We start from the raw sequence: 18185 nt of genomic DNA on the forward strand, positions 1-18185 counted from the left end.
AGTTGAATATGAGTAAGCCCAGTAACTCAACCATACATGAAAGAAAGAAAGAAAGAAAGACAAAAAAAAAAGAAAAAACCTCCACGTTCATCAAAGACGAATTCGTCTTTGATGAACAACTAGAACAAAATATCATTTAAGTCTTATAATCAGTAAATATGTCTACCTAGTTTTAATCAACATTTAATACCTTTCCATTACCATGACCGAAATATTCATGTTGATTTTTTTTGAATAAACTGCAACGAATTTTTGTTTACAGAGTCAAAGTTCTTTACTGTTTTACGCAGAGTAACAGAAGTCGTAAAAAAAAAAAGGGGGAAAATAACAATGGTAGTACGGACTGCGGTATCTTTATTTCTTTTAGCGTCGTTTACGGCGATAAATCCTTTCTTAGTACAAACGACGCGTGTATACAAAAATGGATTCTCAGGTACGAGAAAATGATGAATTTTTGGTTATGAGCTAACTATTGATTTGTTTCAGGATCCGAATGACAATTCAGGTTTGTGAACAAGCAGAAGTTGAGGCTTTTTTCGCATATCTAACACATACAACCAGAAAATGTTTACCAACAAAAGACTGCAAGGATCCGGAAGAAAGTAGCAGAGGTTGAGAAAGAATGTGTACAATATGCCATTAGAGTTTACCACGTAGAGAAAGATATCCAGAGATATCGATATGAAACGCAGATGCTCAAAGATACATTCAACGAATATACAGAATATAAGAAGGAACAGAGGGATCACGAATTTCCAGAAATGTCCAATGCTGCTGTTCCTTCATCTTTGGAAGTTTCGGTAAGATTATTAGCTACAAAAGTTGCTGCATGAATAAGCAACTAACTACTTAGGACTCCAATCCACCTCCTATGCAAGATTAGAAAGAACCAGATGCCAAACGAATATATTCATGAGAACAAGAACAAAAAAGAACAGAGAATGCAAGATGAAGGAAGAGGGACGTGAAACTCTCTTTTTATGTAATTTTATATGATTTCATGATGCGTTTCTAATCAGGTCTCGAAGAGCTTTTTCTTCCAACCATAGCACATGCAATTTCGATCATATCTACGATTCCATTTGTTTATATGAAAGAAGAATTTTCAAGGATTTACGATTCCTTACCGCGTACATGACCTAGGTTTCGAGGACGGTTTTATAAAGCTAATATTCTTAAAGAAGCTTGTTTTTGAATCGAAATCGAAATCGAAATTAAATAAATTACTGATAAAACAACCTGTACCCAACTACTTGAAAAACCTCAAGTCAACCTGGATCATAGAATGTTAGCACAGAAACGGAAGGAATTATATTGTTAGAAAGAAGAAAACTCGAACTTACCAAAATGCTAAAGATGGCAATGAGAACAAGCAAAGCCATAAGAATCACAACTATCCATTCTAACGATTCATCATGAGTATGTGTGATTTGCTCTTTCAGCATAGACAGCAGATCACCGATTACCTCGACACGCTGATTCAGCAAGGCAACACGCTGATTGATTTCCAAATACGATCTTGCTGCTGTGTAAATGGGCTCAAGCTGTGGTTCTGTCCACATCAGCTCGGGACTATCCAAAACACTTCCCTGTAGATTTATATTAATTCGTAGAATAAATAATTGACCGACAGCCATCATAATCTCCTCTCGTTTTAATTTGATTCTACCAGACTCGGCAATCATCTGTGGTGTATCTTTGGTAGCATCGATGGTTTCGTTGACGAGCTCTTCAAAAAGAGAAATTTTGACAGATTGTGCAATTGCATGAGATATAGACAACCGAATCATATAGTTAGAGGCATCTCTCAAAGCAATAAAGTCATTAAAAATCTATCCCACGAGAAATTAGTATCGTCTCAAAAATAAAACAAAAAGCTTACTCTCGGTTGATAAAGATTCGTAACATAATAATTAAATTCTTCAACTTCCATATCATCCATTTCTAGAACAAGTTAGCTAGAGCGTTCCCCGCGCTTGAATGAAAGCCAAATGAATGACAGGTAAAAGATCAATTGTTAATTCACATACTTAATTTCTCAATCTCAAACCGACCTAGTTCTCGCAAAAATCTGTGTTCTTCTTCAATAGTGTATCCCCATAAAACAACTACTCCGTAGCTAAAGCAAAATACTTCTCGAAACAAAGGCTGGTTTCTGTCTAACCCTGTCTCAAATATGTCATTGTGAATGGTATCATGGGAACTATTGGATCCAGCAATTGATGATCTTCGATCTGGCTCAATTTCGTCTCCAAGCAGATCTACGGTTTCTTCACTACCGTAGCTGTATGGGCTATAAATACTACAGAATATGGTGTTAAAGAAAGGAAATTAAATGTGTTTTAGTATCATTCACTTACCATTCGTCGAATTGTTTAGGCCTTGTTCTATGACTGCTTCGACGAGATTGGAAAAACTTAAAGAGCAAATCTACCCGAAAAGTATCACACGTGCAATAGGCAGTAACACGAGGTAAGTGCTCACGATGTCGTTTTCCTAGGTATTCTGCATCTTTTCTAGCTGTGGATCCTTCAATATGAGGAAGTTGTGAGTATACTTCACGACCGGTGTCTTGCCGTCTAAAATCAGCGAATTCCTCTGTAGATGGTAATAATCTAAGCTTTGCAGCCGTCTTTGTAGACCTTTGAGGCCCAATTCTTGCACTCATGACCGTGGTAGGGAATGGGTGCTGGGTTACTTGCACGAGTGAATGAGTGAATGTGTAAGGGTAGGGTGCTTCCGTTGAAGCGGAAATAAATTTAGTAATGATAGAAACATTGAAGAAATATCCAAATTTCACATAGGTCAATTTTGTCTAGCATCGATTGAAAAAGTCTGATACTTGCACTACTCAAACATACTGGTACTTCCAAAGTTAGGGGTTGAATCAGTTTATTTTCTGTCCTTTATATAAAGAAAACCATTGTTTAATTGTACAATTTGATTACATATATTAAGTCATCTATAGTTATATTCTCCCACACGTATCTGAGTAAAGGTGTTTCACACAGAAAAGGAACCAAATTATACATCGTTACTGGAGATTAGCTAAGGGAAAGGTACAGGAGAAGATAAAATGGTTAAATAGTAGACATGAAGTCTGAGAGGCTCAATGAGGAAGAAGACTTATTTTGTGCCTCGCGCTCCTTTTTCTTAGCCAAGACCCCATTTAATCCTGAAGATCGAAACTTCTGTCGTTGTCTACCTTTCATATTTTTCGATGTCTTGGCACTATCGAAACTTGCCTGTTGAGTACTGGCTTCCTCTGTCCTTCTAGCATCAGCAGCTTCACTGGCATGCAAGGCGGCTCTACTTTTATGAAGCCTTGCTGGGGCACCAACAGAAAACTCAAATGTACTGGTACAACTATTACACGTGATGAACCAGCCTGTTTCCATCCTTGCAATTTGTCCTTTTGGTAGGTCTGATCTTTCTTTTCGATGTTGCGAACGTGTACGCACAGAGGCATTTTTTCCAAATATAAAAATACTTCCGCATTTTTTACATCCGTTAAGCAGCGTATTTGGTTCCATTGGCAAATCCCATTCTTCGATCAACTCATATAATTTTCGCAAATAATGGCTTGACAAAGACGGACTAATTGGATACGTAGAGACTGATAGATTTAACAAGTACTGTAGATGCTGGCGCTTTGAGTCCATTATCAAATCCACTCTTCACTTAAGTACATGAAAGTATTTGCACACACTTTTCAAACGCAACCAACTGCTAAAAGCTGAAAACTTAACTAATGTTTCCTTCCCATACAAACTCGTACATAAAGAAAATATTCTGTAGTTTGTAATTTTCCTCCTTTACGATCGATTCATGGGTATGGTTCTTGCCAGGTCTACAAACTCGTACTCCTGATCTACAAACACTTGGATAATTTTACCATAATTTAACTCCTTTCTAGATTAGAGCATCACCTTCTTCATTAAAAGCATAACCGAATCAACAGCTACTTAAATGAAATTGCCATCAGCGTTCCCAGAATTGATTCAATTTCGATACTAAAATATGCTCTCAAGCTACAATACACTACAAACAATTACAGATGCATCAAATATATACCTCTACAATCGGCGACACACACCAAATATTAGCGACTCAGGTGTTTTTATATATTACTTTTTGTTTAGGCAACAAGTTCAACAACACCGCCAGCTTGCTTAATCTTGTCCTCAGCTCTGCGAGAAACATAACGAGCTTGGACAACGACAGGAGACTCAGGAAGACGACCCTTACCCAAAACCTTGGCATAGCCAGATTGGAGGACATTAATCACAGGGGCAACCTCAGTGTTCTTACCCAAGTACTTTTCACGGGTCTCGTTAGGGACCAAAGTCCAGAGACGGTCCAAGTTGACAGTAGGACGCCACAAGGGGTTCTTAAGGAGGTGATAATGGCGCATACCAACCTTACCAAAGTAACCAGGGTGGTACTTGTCCAAGTGAGTACGGAGATGGTGTTGACCACCAGCAAGACCACGACCACCAGGATGCTTCCTGTGCTTGCCGATACGACCGTGACCGGCGGAAACGTGACCACGAAGCTTACGATTCTTATAAGCGTGAGTTGGCATTTTTATGTCCTGCGGTGAGTTGACTTGGTAAAATTCATATTTTCGGTTATGTTGGTATAAGACAGAACCAGTCACATACCCTAACCTAGGGTACTTTTGAAAGTAACAAGGAACACTATTAAGTAACATAAACGTGCCTTTTCATTCAAATTTTTAGGCAAAATAGAAAAATCAATCATGTGAACGAACTCAGTATGAGAAGCAAAAGATGAAAATGATTAGAAAAATAAAGTTAAGTCGTAGATCGAAAACATATAAATTAAGGAGCTGTAGAGGAAGGTAAAGCACTTGAGGATTTAACAGGATCACTTAAACGAAAAACAACAACATCATCGTCAAATGCGATTTGGCCCATGTCTTGTGGAGTAATGAATATGAACTGTTTTTCGGAAGAGTCTTTCGCTGAGTCAACCATCATTCGGATGCTGACCAGTCGATTGACAGCGTCCATAAAAACATCAAACTCATCCAAACATCGAAGGGGACAGCTCATAGCTTCCCATATAGATAGTAGCATGCAAATTGTAGCAAATGATTTTTCACCACCTGATAAACCTTGCACACTAACTTGAGACAGCGTTTGACGGTCGCGCGATATCGAGAGATTCCTGTTGGCTGGATACACCCTGGGCTCTAAAAATTCATCTTGATGTCGAATTACTAATTTGCCTGTAAAATTCCGCTGACTCAAATAAAGCTCAAATAATTCCTTAGTACGCAGTGTAATTAGCTTTCTAAATTTAGCCCACATTTCATTCCGCTTCCTCAAGGTTTCTTCCAATGTCTCCAAAAGCAGTTGTAGTTTCGATACCAGTAGTTTGGATCGATCGTGTTCTTCTTTCGCCTTTAAATAGTCTTCAGCTGCTTGCTCTACAGAGATGCCAGTCCGATTTCGCCATTCGGTAATTTGAAGTTGCAGTCGTTCAATTTCATTGTCCAACTCCTGTGGTGTATGTTCCACGGGAACTCGCTCGCAACGAGTAGCCGCTTTGGCACTGTATTCTGCCACTACTTGGGAACACCGAATTCGTTTAGCCTCTTTTTCTCGCATCTCATTCAAGGTATGATCCGACTTATTCGTGTACTCCTCTTGCGCCATTTCCAATCTCGTTCTTTCATCTCTGATTTGATTGATTTCGACTTGCTGAGTTGCCAATTTTTGATTTTCACCTTGTAATTTTTCCTTGAACATATTAATCTCTTCTATAACGGGGTTTTGCTCCTCCACTATCCTTCGCTCTTCATTTTTAGCATCTTGAAGTTGACCGGTATAACTTTCTAACTCTTTCTCGGTTTCTGAAATCTTTCTTTCAAGACTTTGAATTTTCTCAGTGTCCAGCACCGATGTTTCTACTGACTCTAAAGAATTAACCTGTCTCCGTTTATCCAAAATTTCTCTTTTAATCGCCTCAACTTTCTCAATAACAATTTGTTCTTCTCTTCTGTACTTTCCTTGTTCTTGTTTCGCGGCAAGAAGATCATTATTTGCATTTTCATAAAGCTTCTTTAAATCCTCTAGCTGTTCTTGTTCTCGTTTAGCGTCCATTGAATTGGAAGTACCGATTCTTGGAGGTCGATTCCACGGTGTAACTTTGGATATACCTGAGGATCGTTGGTTACTTACTATACGAAATCCAAATCCTTTACTTCTAGGGTCCAATGCATAGCATTGGGTCACATTTACTACACCGCGTTTCATGTATGTTTCGGCTTCTTTCCTGTCCTCAATTAAGAGCATTTTCTCGATTCCCAAGTGATTAATTAATGTATGCAGTACCTCATCGTCTTCAAAATGAATTGCTTGAAGAACAGTGGAATACGGTGTGATAGGCTCTCCAGAAGAATAATCAAACGGATCATAACGACCTACGACAATGGAAGCGTTACAGTTGGCACGACGCATCAATTCTTTAAGTATAAGCTGATCGTGATGACTCCGTACAATAAATCCATTTATTACGTTTCCTAATATCCTTTCAATCGTGAGATGCCATTTTTCTTCTTTAACCGTCATAAATCGACCCATTGGTCCCTTTGGAGGATGCTGAAACCGAGTTTCTCGAGTGATTAATCGTAGCAGATACGGTATGTTTTTACCAAAAGCTGTCAGCTTGTCTCTCTGAACTTCCTCCATAATCCGAATCTTTTCGGCTTGATCGGATAACTGCTTAGCTATAGCGTCCTTTTTGTCAAGAAGAGAAGAAAGGTTACCTCCTTTTTCAAGGGAAGTCGTATGAAGCTCGCTTCTTTTGGATTCTAATTCCACTGCTTGTTCACTCAAGTTGGCAATCTGCCTTTGTAAAGCAGAAATATCATCAAGTCTTTTTTGGTGATCGGAGACATCATTATTGTTTTGGCGTTCGCGTTCAGAAGCGAGTTGGTCCTTATAAATTTGAAGGCAGTTTTTCGCAGCATTAATACTATTTTGAATATCTCTTTTTTGTAAGTCTACATCGCTCATTTCCAACCGATGTGCTTCGAAGGTTTTAATTACGCCTTCAAATCTTGCTTTAGCTTCTGTAATAGAGGATTTGAGACTTTCCATAGCTTGATTTTTAAGTGATATTCTTTCATCGAACTCACCAAACTTTTTTATATACAAATTTCTTTCTTCGTTGCATTGATTAACGCGAGCTTCAGCTGCCTGCAGCTCCATTTCCGTAGCTAATAGTTCCTTTTCAACTTCAACGACTAAAGCCCAGGCCATCTCCTCTTTCTTTTTTTCCAAAATGTTATGAAGATTTTCTGTTTCACGGGACTGATCCCATTTAGCTTTACACCCTTCTTCTTTTTTGGCTAAATGAAGGAGACCTGATTTTTTTCCTTCCAAAGCATTTTTCGTATGATATAAGCTTTGTTCAATTAAAGAATAATTATCCTCTAACTGCTTTAATTGAATCCCTTTCATAAAAAGCTGGTACTTTTCTTTTGGACTTGAGTTTCCCAGAAATTGACGGGCCGTATCTTGTGTTAATATGTTCATAGGATTATCTATTTGAAGTCCCATGTGATCACAAATACTGTCTAACTCTTCCCGCTTTGTAGAAATAACAGTTCCATCATGAGCCCGAAGCTTATATTCACTGGAGCCTTCCCGACGAATGGTGCGTTCAATGGTAATCGAATCACCATAAACATCTCTTTGATAAGATTCAAATCCTCTATTGCTAATAGTTACAGATATCCTTGCAAAGCTTTTGCCTTGCTTGATTAGACTTTTCATATTCGGAGCACGATTTGTGCTGGAGGCCTTTGCCCCCAGACACACAGTAAGTCCAGTTAGGATGGCACTCTTTCCACTTCCATTGTGACCGATAACAAAATTAATCCTAGAGCCAAAGCTTATACGCAATGAGTCATGGCACATAAAGTTTACAAGGTGGATGCTTTCAATAACACCGACGCGATTTTCAAACTGGGGATTCGGCTGGTTACTTCCTTGAAAAGTATCCTCTCCAATTGAATCTATAGTCTCATTTCTAGATAATGTTGTAGAAGCAGATCTTTGAAGGGTTGTATTTTTTGAAGAAGAATTCTGTTCATGTTCGACACGTCTTCTTTTAGTATTTTTCTAATGATTTCTAGTTAATAAGTGAAATTTTGATTTTAACAGAGAAAACAAAACATACTACGTTAGGAGGTTCAGGAGAAGAAGGTGAGGAACGAGTCGTTCCTTGAGTGTTTTCTTCAAAATTATTCGCTGTTTCATTCCCCAAATATAGAGAATCACCTATTTGCTCTGAACTCATGAAAGGTTGTCCCAAAAGGACGACTCAGTAGTCGTGTTTGAAGATACCGAAAAGGTCCCTCCTATTTTGAGAGAAACAAATCGATAGTAAAGAAAAGAAAAGTACGAAAATATCAAAAAAAATCGTAAAATCAGCTTACTCCCTTCGCGGCAGCAGTGTAGGAAAAATAATGGTGTTTGGGAAGGAATAGGTTTTATTACGACGCGTTCGTGAATAAAATCCTTGTGTTTATCCAATTCAACCACGAAGAGATATATGGTTTTAAGAAGAGTATCTATGGCAAAAATTTCCCACAATTTGTTTATTATTTTTAACTAAATTTACATTGACATGTTTTGACTAAGTTTGTTCATAAAGGGCTGACGAAACGAAAACGTCTAGGGAAACGAATCCAGTATGGCTATTTAAATGATTTTATAGGAAGAAATCATATCTAATGATGATTGTCTTTCAGAAGTATATATGGTACATTTCAATTGACCTTTCCTAGAGCTCTCCCACAGCTACCTAACTTATAAGACTCAACCGACTAACAGACGAAATACTCTTTTATTCGAAAGTTCTTATTTTGAAAATATACAAGCTTCTTTAATTTAGAAATTGGAAAGGAAGGACTAACACGATCGTATATTACAAACCTTACTCTTTCGAGAAATCTTCTTTCCAGGAACCGAGTTTCAGGAATTATGTACATTTATTGAATTTTATCCAGACTTCCATCGACTAAAGATCTATTGGAACCTTTTTTTCTAATTGGAATACAAGTTATTTTGGCAACTACCTTGAAAACTACAATGCCATTGAATTTGCTAAAACACAAAAGCTGGAATGGTACGGTGTCATGAATATCAATTTCAAAAGGAATTGCGTTAACTTGTAATCAGTTTATAGCGAAAAAAATGTAGAGCGCGTCCGACGTGACGAAGAACTGGCTCGAATCTCTGGGGAACAACATGCTAAAAGGGTAAAGAGCTTGTAATCCTGTAACATATACCTAATCCAATTTTTTAGGAATCAGAGAACAAACTTCGGAGACTGAGAGGCTTGACGGAATTGCCGGATTCCGAGCCGCAGCCAAAGGGCAAGTTTGCAAACTTCTGGGAGCAAGAAGAGAAACGGGTACTTATTTACGACTGGTTGTTTACTTCCTTGGAGTATTATCGTCTAACAGTGTATACTTAGGAACATGATCGTCAGGAACTTTACAAAAAGCACGGGCACGAGCTGGAAATTATGAAAGAAAAGCATGGACTAGGTATGAGTTCTCTTTTAATATTTGTTAATTAATTCATAAGGACCTCTTCCTTGGTATATGAAACAAAATTTAGAGACAAGGGAAAATCAGACTTCACCCATAAAGAGATCAGCCCGTGATGATCCTATGTCGCTTGTGGAGTCACTTCTTTCGGGGAAAAGTGATTTAGAGGGAAAACGAGAAAAAAGAAGGTCAGGAAAGAAAAAGGAAAGGCGTGAAGCAAAACAGGTTTCTCCAAAAGAAAGGGGATCTTTTTCTCACAAGCATGGAATTTCAAAAAAACGACGTCAACGAGAGCATACTTCATAGATTTATCGCAAGGAACATCGTCGGAATTTACGAAACTAGGATGAAACCTTCTCTTTTGCTTTTTCCATTTAGCCAAATAATGCATAGTTTTGACGTGGGATTCAATTTATGATATGCTATGTAATCAGTTTTCTACTGTAAGTATTGAATGGAAGCTAGCTATTCACTTTGTTTCTCGTTTTTTTCTTTGAGTGGCATACGGAAATATTTTGCAGAGCCTATTATATATTTCTAATCAGTCGTTGTTGCTTTCAAAGAAAGCGAAGGATCAAGTCTGAACTCTAAACACTTGTAATTAACGATGTCGTCTGGTATAGCTCTTTCTAAATTTTTGGCAACTCATGCGCTGAAATGTTGAGATTTCTCGTTGCTTAATCCCATTTTTTTATGTCAGTATATCTGCCGCTTTACAAATATTTGCCAAGTAAGACATCCAGCTATTCACGGGAGCATTGCACAAATGAAAGAAATTTATTTTTTAAATTCCTTTTCCAAAACTCAATTGAACTACGTTTGCGAGCGAATCTTGTTGATTTGTCACACTCTGGAGATGTATGTATATATCATAGCGGAAGACATGAATAAATAGCCTTAAAGGTATCTTGAAAATTCTATCTGTGGTGAGTTTCTTTACTAATTAAAAATCAAGATTGCTTTTTTTCTCTTCTCCCTTATACTCTGATGTATTCTGTGTTTGTTTACACCAAAATAGCATATTCCAACGAGACTCACCCACTATGATTAATGACTTTTCTCAACGCGTATTCCTTGCCATTTTCCAAATATCACCGGTAGATTGAAGTAAAGAAGAGTAGTCGTTAGGTAGTTTATTATGGCAGATCTCTACGTAAAGGATTGGAAGAACACTAAGGGAGCTGCTGTAGCAAGACTTTTGTTCGTTCATGGTTTTGGTGAACATGTAGATCTTTATCCCGAATTTTTTGAATTCCTAAATGAGCGAAATATTGAGGTATTCTCTTTTGATCAGAGAGGATTTGGCTATTCCAAACAGTCCCCGAAACAGCAAGGTTGTAGCGGTGGTTGGAAGCAACAACTCCCTGACATAGACTACCATGTACAGCGTGCAAGCGACACGAATCTTCCTTTGTTTTTAATGGGTCATTCAATGGGCGGTGGTTTGTCACTTCAATACGGTATTTCAGGAGCTCATCGCAATAAATTGACGGGTGTCGTTGCTGCAGCCCCTATGTTGCAAAGCCATCCTGATACAAAGCCTAATTATTTCGTATATAAAGCGTAAGCAATGATGCTTAAGTTTGGAGTTTTCTTGCGAAGAGTAAAATACTAACTTTTTGTTCAGTCTTTCTGCAGTTAGCAAAGTGATGCCAAATTTTCAGTTTAATACTAAGATTATGGAGACAAAGAAGGGCACCAGAAGCAAAGAAATGATGGACCGACTTTTCCAGGATCCTCTTACGTCCTCTGTCGGCTCTCTAGAAACGTTGCGCGACCTTATCAATGGGTATGGACATGATTTTCTTTTGGCTGAATCATTACATTAACACTTCATTTAGTGCTCAAAAAACACTTGATGAAGCTAATCAATTCCATTTGCCTCTTCTAATCGCTCATGGCACTGACGATAATATCAACTTTTATGATGCGTCCAAGGAATTTTATGAGCATGTTGGTACAACAGACAAAACTTTCCTGTCTCTTCCTGATTGCCAGCATGCACGTAAGTTTCTCGAAGTTTTCTCTAACCTTAACTAACGAATTGTTCTTTAGTTCACCTTGAGCAAGAGCCTGACAGGACAGACTATCTAAATCAAGTCTGTGATTGGATTCATAAACGTGCAACCGCTGAAAATCCTGTTCCTACAGCTACTACGTCCGCTCCTAATGCCACTACTGCTTCTGATGTGAAATCTACCGCATAAATCGTTTACAACGGTTGATTCCGCACACTGAACTGACTTTGCTTTTTAGTACTAATGTATGAATGTCCCTAGTTTATATTATGACTTCTAGAACTTCAACACATTAAATTTGTATAAATAAATAAGAAGAAAAAAAAACCCCATCCCAAAGATTCATTCACTTACATCGTCCACATCATTAATATTCAGAGTGACATACGCTGGTATTCCGTACACGACAGGGGCAGCGCCGTTTAGAAACTGAAGGTGACAATGTTTACGGCTTTTGCTAACTGCTTCACATATATTGAGCCTTTCTGTATTTTCTCTACTAGAAAACACGCCCCAGTAAGAAAGCATGGCATCACTAAATCGATCAATGTCTTTGTCTGTTACATCCCATAGGTTAGCTACCAAAGTTGGGCAGCCTGCACTGAGATAATTCAAAGGCGTCCCCCAAGGCTCATAAATACCACACTCATGTAATGCTCCTGAGCTACAACCCATCAATATACTTACTGCACATTTGTCAAGTGCCGCCAAATCTCTGGAGGTTGTATACTGTTCACCACCGCCGTGTCCAAAGTAAAGGAAAAAGTCATGTTCTGTTAACATGGATTTAAACTCTTCATTAGAGGGACTTCGCCCGATAACTCCTTTCCAACCAGCTGTAGATAACTGACCTTGAAACATATCTTGTGTATGCTTCAGGTCTAAGCTGGGGTTAAGTATATAAGAGCCTGAATTAATATGAACCTTCACAAACGGTTCTTGATGAAAATTTTCATTTAGCAAGCTTTTTAAAATAGAAATGGAAGGCAATCTTGATACTGACTGTTGTTGCAAGCAAGGCAAAGATTCCCATGGAAATTTATGAACCATTCTGTCCAGCAAAAGGACGGTATGACTAGTAGTATTTCCAAATTTATAACTATTGTGATACATTCTTAATGCGTCCTTTATTTCAACGGCAATCTGATCTATATCAACCTCATCGTAAGCAAATTGTACTCCATGAAATTGATAGATGTCGAGAACGAAATATAAAAGATCTTCAAGCAGTTTTTCAACATCCTCATTATCAGGTTTTCCAAGAGTGATGAAAAGTTCCAGAATACCGTGTGACATTTCAATGGAATTCTCCAGACCCGTAAAATTCAAATTCTTTCTCATAATGTCATAAAATTGATGAACAAATCTTAAGAAGAGGCTAGCATCTAGTATATGATTTGAGAATATACCTTTAAATCCGCCAAGCCAAGAAAGCTCTACGTATCTCAGGAGCTTGGCTAAACTATTGTCTAGTTCTCTTCTTTGTTTCCACCATGACTCTTTTTCTTGCTTCGTTGTATAATCTTTCCCGTTCTGCGCCGTCTCATTACTTTTTCCTATTATTTTTTCAAATGCTGACTGTGCTTTTTCAAAACTCAAAATTTCCTCATCTGCGTCTCGGGCGTTATGTCGCTTAAAAGGTAATCGAAAGATTAAAGGGGAACTTTTGTGTGCAAATTTTGTTATAAATAGTTCTTCCTTCGACTCACTGATACTAATTGAGATTATGTTCCAAGTTGAAGGTAACTTGTTTATAAAACCTTTAAATTCCTCAAGATGCGGAGTCCTTGACTTGTTTTCGGAAAGTATATTAGCAATTTCATTCTCACCGTTAGGCTGTAATTGAAAACTTGATTTTGAAGCTAATAGTTTTCTTTGGAAGCCTAAAGCCCGGGGAATTTCCATAAAGAAGGATGCAGCAATAGAACTAATTGTATTCTTCTCCTCTAACCTTGTTAAAGCACTTTGCATGATTGATGAAAAAGTCATCAAACTGTTAACGACTCTGCATGTCTGGACTGAACTTCGTTCAAAACTATTAAAGAAGATAACCTCACAGTTTAAACGGATATTCAACAAGATTGTTTTGAACTTCTCTCTTAAGTAATTAAGATGACCTTTCTGTTTTTTTAACGACTGATTTTCTGATGCTGCAGAAGATAATTTTGTAATAACATCGGCTGTTTCCTTTTGGGTTATTCCTGGTAAAGATATAACAGAATCTTGAAGGGTACTCAAAACTGGATCATTTTGCAACGTTAAACCTGCCTCGCTTAAAGCTATTCTTGCCTTTGCGATATGTAGAGAAACAACGTTAGAAAAGTCTCCAATAAATTTTCCTGATGATGTCTTCATCAATGACTTCGCTTCATTTATATTTCCACGTGTTACTTCTATCAAGGCAATCTTTTGCAGTACTTTAGCAGCTTTATCATTTAAAACAGAACAATCCAAGTCAAAAGCCTTTTCTTTCGCAGCTGGATTCTCAGGGTTAGATAAACTTAACCTTTTCATTCCTTTCGTAATAGAACGACTATTTTTGCAGGATTGAATAAACGATAAAACTTCTTGCTTTAACATTTCTAATAAGTCAAGGCACTGAGAATAATGTCTGACAGAACCAGTATATTCCCGTTTTAAGTAATATAACTCGGCACTCGCCAGATTCCAAAGAAATTTGTGATAGAAGGTAGAATCTTGTAACACATCCTCTGTTTCCTGAATAATAACCTCACTTTCAAAAATTTGCCCTGCTTTAGCGAGTAAAGAACATAACGATAATTCTGAACAGCTAGCACTGAAAGGAGGAAAAATACTCTTTGCTAGGCAGCATGCTTGCTTGTTAAAATACATAGCTTCCCTCAACTGTCCCATATGTTCATAGATTCGAGCAGTCAGATCATAAGACATTACAGCAATCCGGGCCAATTGCCATGGTAAATCTGCTTTGTAATCTTTAAGATCACTTTTTCTCGTCGAAGTAGAAAAAATCGATTTTACAACCCGTAGGTTCTGTGTTATTAAGTGCAGTGCCTGAGGAGTGTATCCTAATAGATACACTGCTTCAGATAATTGGAACCTTTCATACATCATTAAATAATCAGATATAATAAAGCTCTGTTGTCCCAGAAACAGTCTTTTCCTTGTAGCATTATAGTTCTTGAGTTGCGAGACTCTGTTAAGTTAGAACGTAAATACTATCTATTATGACTTACCCTTTTTCAGTGTTGCCAGTAATGATTAAATATTTAGCGAAAGAAACCCTCCAAAAATTTTCAAAACATTCATCCGTACTATTATATTTTTTAAAATAATTGTAAGCCCTAGAAAAGCAAAGATGTGCTTTACCCGAAAATCCCAGAAATGCGTATTTGTTTGCAAGCAGAGTGACAATTACAACAATCAATCTCGTAGCAGGATTAAGTAAGTAGTTCTTCAAAAGTTCATATACAGTCTCCAACAATAAGAGCTCAGAACAGTAGTCGTCTAAGACTTCAGTTACATGTAATATACAAAAAGAAGCAGTTAAAAAAGCATATATGTCTCTATCATTTAATCCTCCTGGAGATGCGGGTAACCGAGAAGTAAGCACGAAGTTAGACAGCCGTAAAATTAGAGAGTTTAAAGAAACACTGTAACACTGGTCGGCTTGATACTTTAGTAAAAAATCCCATAAATCGAGAATTATCTTGTAAAGATTTATTTTTGGATCTTTTGAAGAGTAACTTTTAAATTTATCGGACTTGTTTTTTACAGATGCCAAGTAATATGAAGTAAGATTCACATTATTGAACATTGTACAAGATATTAAACAGAGAACATTTGCTTTTTCTAATAAATCAGTCTCTCGATCCAATATTTCTTCAAGAATCCGTATAGAAATTGCACTCGAACCATGTTCTTTAGAATTGGATATCTCGTTGCTTAAGGTTTTGAGAATGTTACTGCTGAAGCATGAAATGTAAGCTCCCAAATGGCTTTCATCAAATGTGCATAAATTTTTAAGAATCCATTTCAACACCTTGCTAAGAGAAGTAGTAACCTTAAATGAGGGTTGAGCAAAATGAAACTCTAGCATATTTGAAAGTTTTTTGAATGAATCAACATTTTCTATAGACTTTTCGTCCAATAATTGAAGCCATTTCACAACTTTTAAGACGAAAGCTTCATCATCCAAAAGATTGTGCCACAGTGTGATCGAAACACTTAAGTCAATATACTGAAAAGACAGTTCCGTATGTACAGATTTTACACTAGTGTTATAACAAAGATTTGAAAGTTTTTGGGAAAACTCTTTTTCTTGGAATTTAATTGCGACTTGTACGAAGCATCGAAGGGTATCCAAAGGAATTACAGTCTCTTTCAAATAGCGTAGCAGATAAAATGAAAGCGAAAGGAACCGTTCCACCCTCTTTGATAACCTTATTGCATCAGAATCTGAAACTGAGCTTTGATTAACGAGTAAAATGGCTTTTGAAAAAGCTGCCATCAGCAAAAAGGTTCTTAGTTTATCATCATCAAGGGAAAAGTGTGAAGGACCTGAGAGTATACTTTCAAATACTTCAAGCAGATAGATAACATCATCCGGATAGATAGATTCTGGACTTAAAAGCTCGATGGAAGTGTTGATTTCTGAGAAAGCATCAATTGACACTTTGGGACATTCTTTATTCAGAGAAAGGCGAAATATGAGGAGTAAGTACTTTAGTTTAACAATTCTGTCACCAAGGGAAGAATCAACACCATCCATTAGCCGCAGAAAACAAGATGCAACGTCATTGAATTTGTAATATGTGTCAGAAATTCTTATATTCAGTAAGTTTCTGTTGCTTATGCTTAAAAAATTAAGACCATATAAAACACTTTCAAATATTTCTTTTAAATCAGTAAGATCTACCGTCGAAGGATCACAAAGGTTTAGCATTTTGTGAAACAAATTGACAATTCGTAATTCTATTGGCTCTGGCAAGCCAACTGACCTTTTTAACAGGTGACACTTCCCTATGAACAGCCAAGATTGAAGAGAGCCAGCATATAAGTATAAGGAATGCAATGCATTCTGCTCAGTAAGAGCAAATCTAGCGAGCAATCTTGCCAAAATTTCGATCCTGGATAGTGCCAACTCTTCATTAAAGGAGCATAACCGAGAGCACGAAGCATAAGGGCCAGAGTCCTTTAACAAATTTTGAATTATAGGCAGAGAAAGAAAGAAATTTGGAATCAAATTAAGACATCTTAAAACATTAAGTTGAAAGGTAAGTATGAGAGAACAAGCACCATGGGCGAGTGAGTGAAAAGGAAGGGGGATCAATAGGCAATTTTGCAGTTCTGCGGCTGACGTTATAGAAGTGCTTGAAGGGGAATAGGCAGAAGTATGCACTAAACTAGCTGAAGTTAATTGAAACAAATAACGCAAGCTATAGTGGACCCTTCCAAGATGAAATATGGCAGGTTCAGGAACTTCCATGTCCAAAAGTCTATTAATAATAGCTAATCTGGCGCGTACGCAACTATAAATCTGTGTATCTGATTCACAAAAAGAGGTCAGCTTATCCATTATATAGCAGCAACAATCATAAAGTAAATTGATTTCCAGTTGACTTCTCATAGAGGCAGAGCGATGAAGAGAAGAAAATGCCTGGCGTACTTGCGATCTGTTTTCGCTAGGCAAATCCGTCCATCGTTTTGATATATTTTCAAGAGCACATTTTAAAGCGGTAAGAAGCAAATCAAACGTCCACGCCTGAGAAGAAGATGTTTGTTTTACATTGTTCGTTTTTAAGTTAGAGCGAAGACGTTCCGCGAGTGATACAGAACAATGCTCAGGATATGTAAGAGATTTTATAATTTTGTCCGTTGTCCAAATGGTTTTCGAAGCATTAGAAGCCTTCGTGGACATTTGCAAGGACAGGGACAAGTAGGTTGTAAATACCTGAATTAGATAAACGAAAGCTAGTGATACGAATGAAGTCAAAAGACTTTAACAATGCGATCATAAAACAGTGATCGAATCAACGAGTGTGAATGATCTTGATGACCTTAGAACGTTCCTGGGTAATTTCGTAAACGAAAGCAAGACAGCATGCCAAATCTATATATTAACTAAAAATTAATCCATTAAAATTTTTGTTGTAGATTTGAATTAACCAAATGAGAATAAGAATGTAAGGAAAGAAAGTGCTGGTTTAGGATAGACTGAAGAAGTCCTCCGAGGCATGTAAACAAAAGGCATAGCAGTATCTGAGGGATGGCATGCTAAAAAAAACTATATATATACAATTAAACTGGACAGTTTCTTTTAATAAGAAAAACACATACAGTAGACAGGAAACTACAAAAAAAATCAAATGAATGAATGATGACTAATATTTCTGTAAGCGTAGATTCGTTCACCATAAAAAGCAAGCGACTTTCATTAAAGATTTAGGCTGCTTTTTTATTCACATTTAAACAGCCATAAACGGGAATGATATCCAAAACTACACACAAAAACGCTTGAATTAAATGTTTTTCATTCATGTAATCATGTAAACAAAAGATTTTGGATACCGCACTTTGTTGCTTTTCGCTAAACC

At 37.3% G+C, this 18185-nt stretch overlaps 8 protein-coding genes across 8 annotated transcripts; 3 read left to right on the top strand and 5 right to left on the bottom strand.

Annotated features, from left to right (window-relative positions):
* The first annotated feature begins 400 nt into the window (after nt 1-400).
* On the top strand, nt 401-1878 carry SPOG_03351 (uncharacterized protein). Its single transcript, XM_013169765.1, has 4 exons — nt 401-433; nt 487-505; nt 562-800; nt 854-1878. The coding sequence occupies exons 1-4, from the start codon at nt 422-424 to the stop codon at nt 881-883; spliced, it is 300 nt and encodes a 99-aa protein (XP_013025219.1). The 5' UTR covers nt 401-421; the 3' UTR covers nt 884-1878.
* On the bottom strand, nt 430-2752 carry SPOG_03352 (Sad1 interacting factor 2). The gene is made up of 5 exons (XM_013169766.1): nt 2361-2752; nt 2031-2302; nt 1883-1944; nt 1344-1832; nt 430-1273 (listed from the first exon to the last, which is right to left on the bottom strand). Exons 1-5 carry the CDS (start codon nt 2666-2668, stop codon nt 1250-1252), a joined length of 1155 nt encoding a protein of 384 aa, XP_013025220.1. The 5' UTR covers nt 2669-2752; the 3' UTR covers nt 430-1249.
* A 328-nt stretch (nt 2753-3080) lies between these two features.
* Nucleotides 3081-3662, bottom strand: SPOG_03353 (RNase MRP; the record flags this gene model as incomplete). The annotated part of the gene is made up of 1 exon (XM_013169767.1): nt 3081-3662. One exon carries the CDS (start codon nt 3660-3662, stop codon nt 3081-3083), a length of 582 nt encoding a protein of 193 aa, XP_013025221.1.
* Nucleotides 3663-4039: 377 nt separating this feature from the next.
* On the bottom strand, nt 4040-4666 carry SPOG_03354 (60S ribosomal protein L27/L28). Its single transcript, XM_013169768.1, has one exon. It carries the CDS (start codon nt 4583-4585, stop codon nt 4139-4141), a length of 447 nt encoding a protein of 148 aa, XP_013025222.1. The 5' UTR covers nt 4586-4666; the 3' UTR covers nt 4040-4138.
* A 178-nt stretch (nt 4667-4844) lies between these two features.
* On the bottom strand, nt 4845-8334 carry SPOG_03355 (Smc5-6 complex SMC subunit Smc6; the record flags this gene model as incomplete). Its single annotated transcript, XM_013169769.1, has 2 exons — nt 4845-8156; nt 8215-8334. The coding sequence occupies 2 exons, from the start codon at nt 8332-8334 to the stop codon at nt 4845-4847; spliced, it is 3432 nt and encodes a 1143-aa protein (XP_013025223.1).
* A 794-nt stretch (nt 8335-9128) lies between these two features.
* On the top strand, nt 9129-9898 carry SPOG_03356 (uncharacterized protein; the record flags this gene model as incomplete). The annotated part of the gene is made up of 5 exons (XM_013169770.1): nt 9129-9165; nt 9240-9298; nt 9346-9453; nt 9517-9589; nt 9630-9898. 5 exons carry the CDS (start codon nt 9129-9131, stop codon nt 9896-9898), a joined length of 546 nt encoding a protein of 181 aa, XP_013025224.1.
* On the bottom strand, nt 9169-17858 carry SPOG_03358 (separase/separin). The gene is made up of 2 exons (XM_013169772.1): nt 14826-17858; nt 9169-14785 (listed from the first exon to the last, which is right to left on the bottom strand). Exons 1-2 carry the CDS (start codon nt 17507-17509, stop codon nt 11953-11955), a joined length of 5517 nt encoding a protein of 1838 aa, XP_013025226.1. The 5' UTR covers nt 17510-17858; the 3' UTR covers nt 9169-11952.
* Nucleotides 10697-11988, top strand: SPOG_03357 (serine hydrolase). Its single transcript, XM_013169771.1, has 4 exons — nt 10697-11155; nt 11220-11381; nt 11434-11597; nt 11648-11988. Exons 1-4 carry the CDS (start codon nt 10731-10733, stop codon nt 11797-11799), a joined length of 903 nt encoding a protein of 300 aa, XP_013025225.1. The 5' UTR covers nt 10697-10730; the 3' UTR covers nt 11800-11988.
* Nucleotides 17859-18185: the final 327 nt, after the last annotated feature.

The sequence above is a fragment of the Schizosaccharomyces cryophilus genome, assembly GCF_000004155.1.
Source record: "Schizosaccharomyces cryophilus OY26 unplaced genomic scaffold supercont4.7, whole genome shotgun sequence".
NCBI lineage: Eukaryota > Fungi > Ascomycota > Schizosaccharomycetes > Schizosaccharomycetales > Schizosaccharomycetaceae > Schizosaccharomyces > Schizosaccharomyces cryophilus.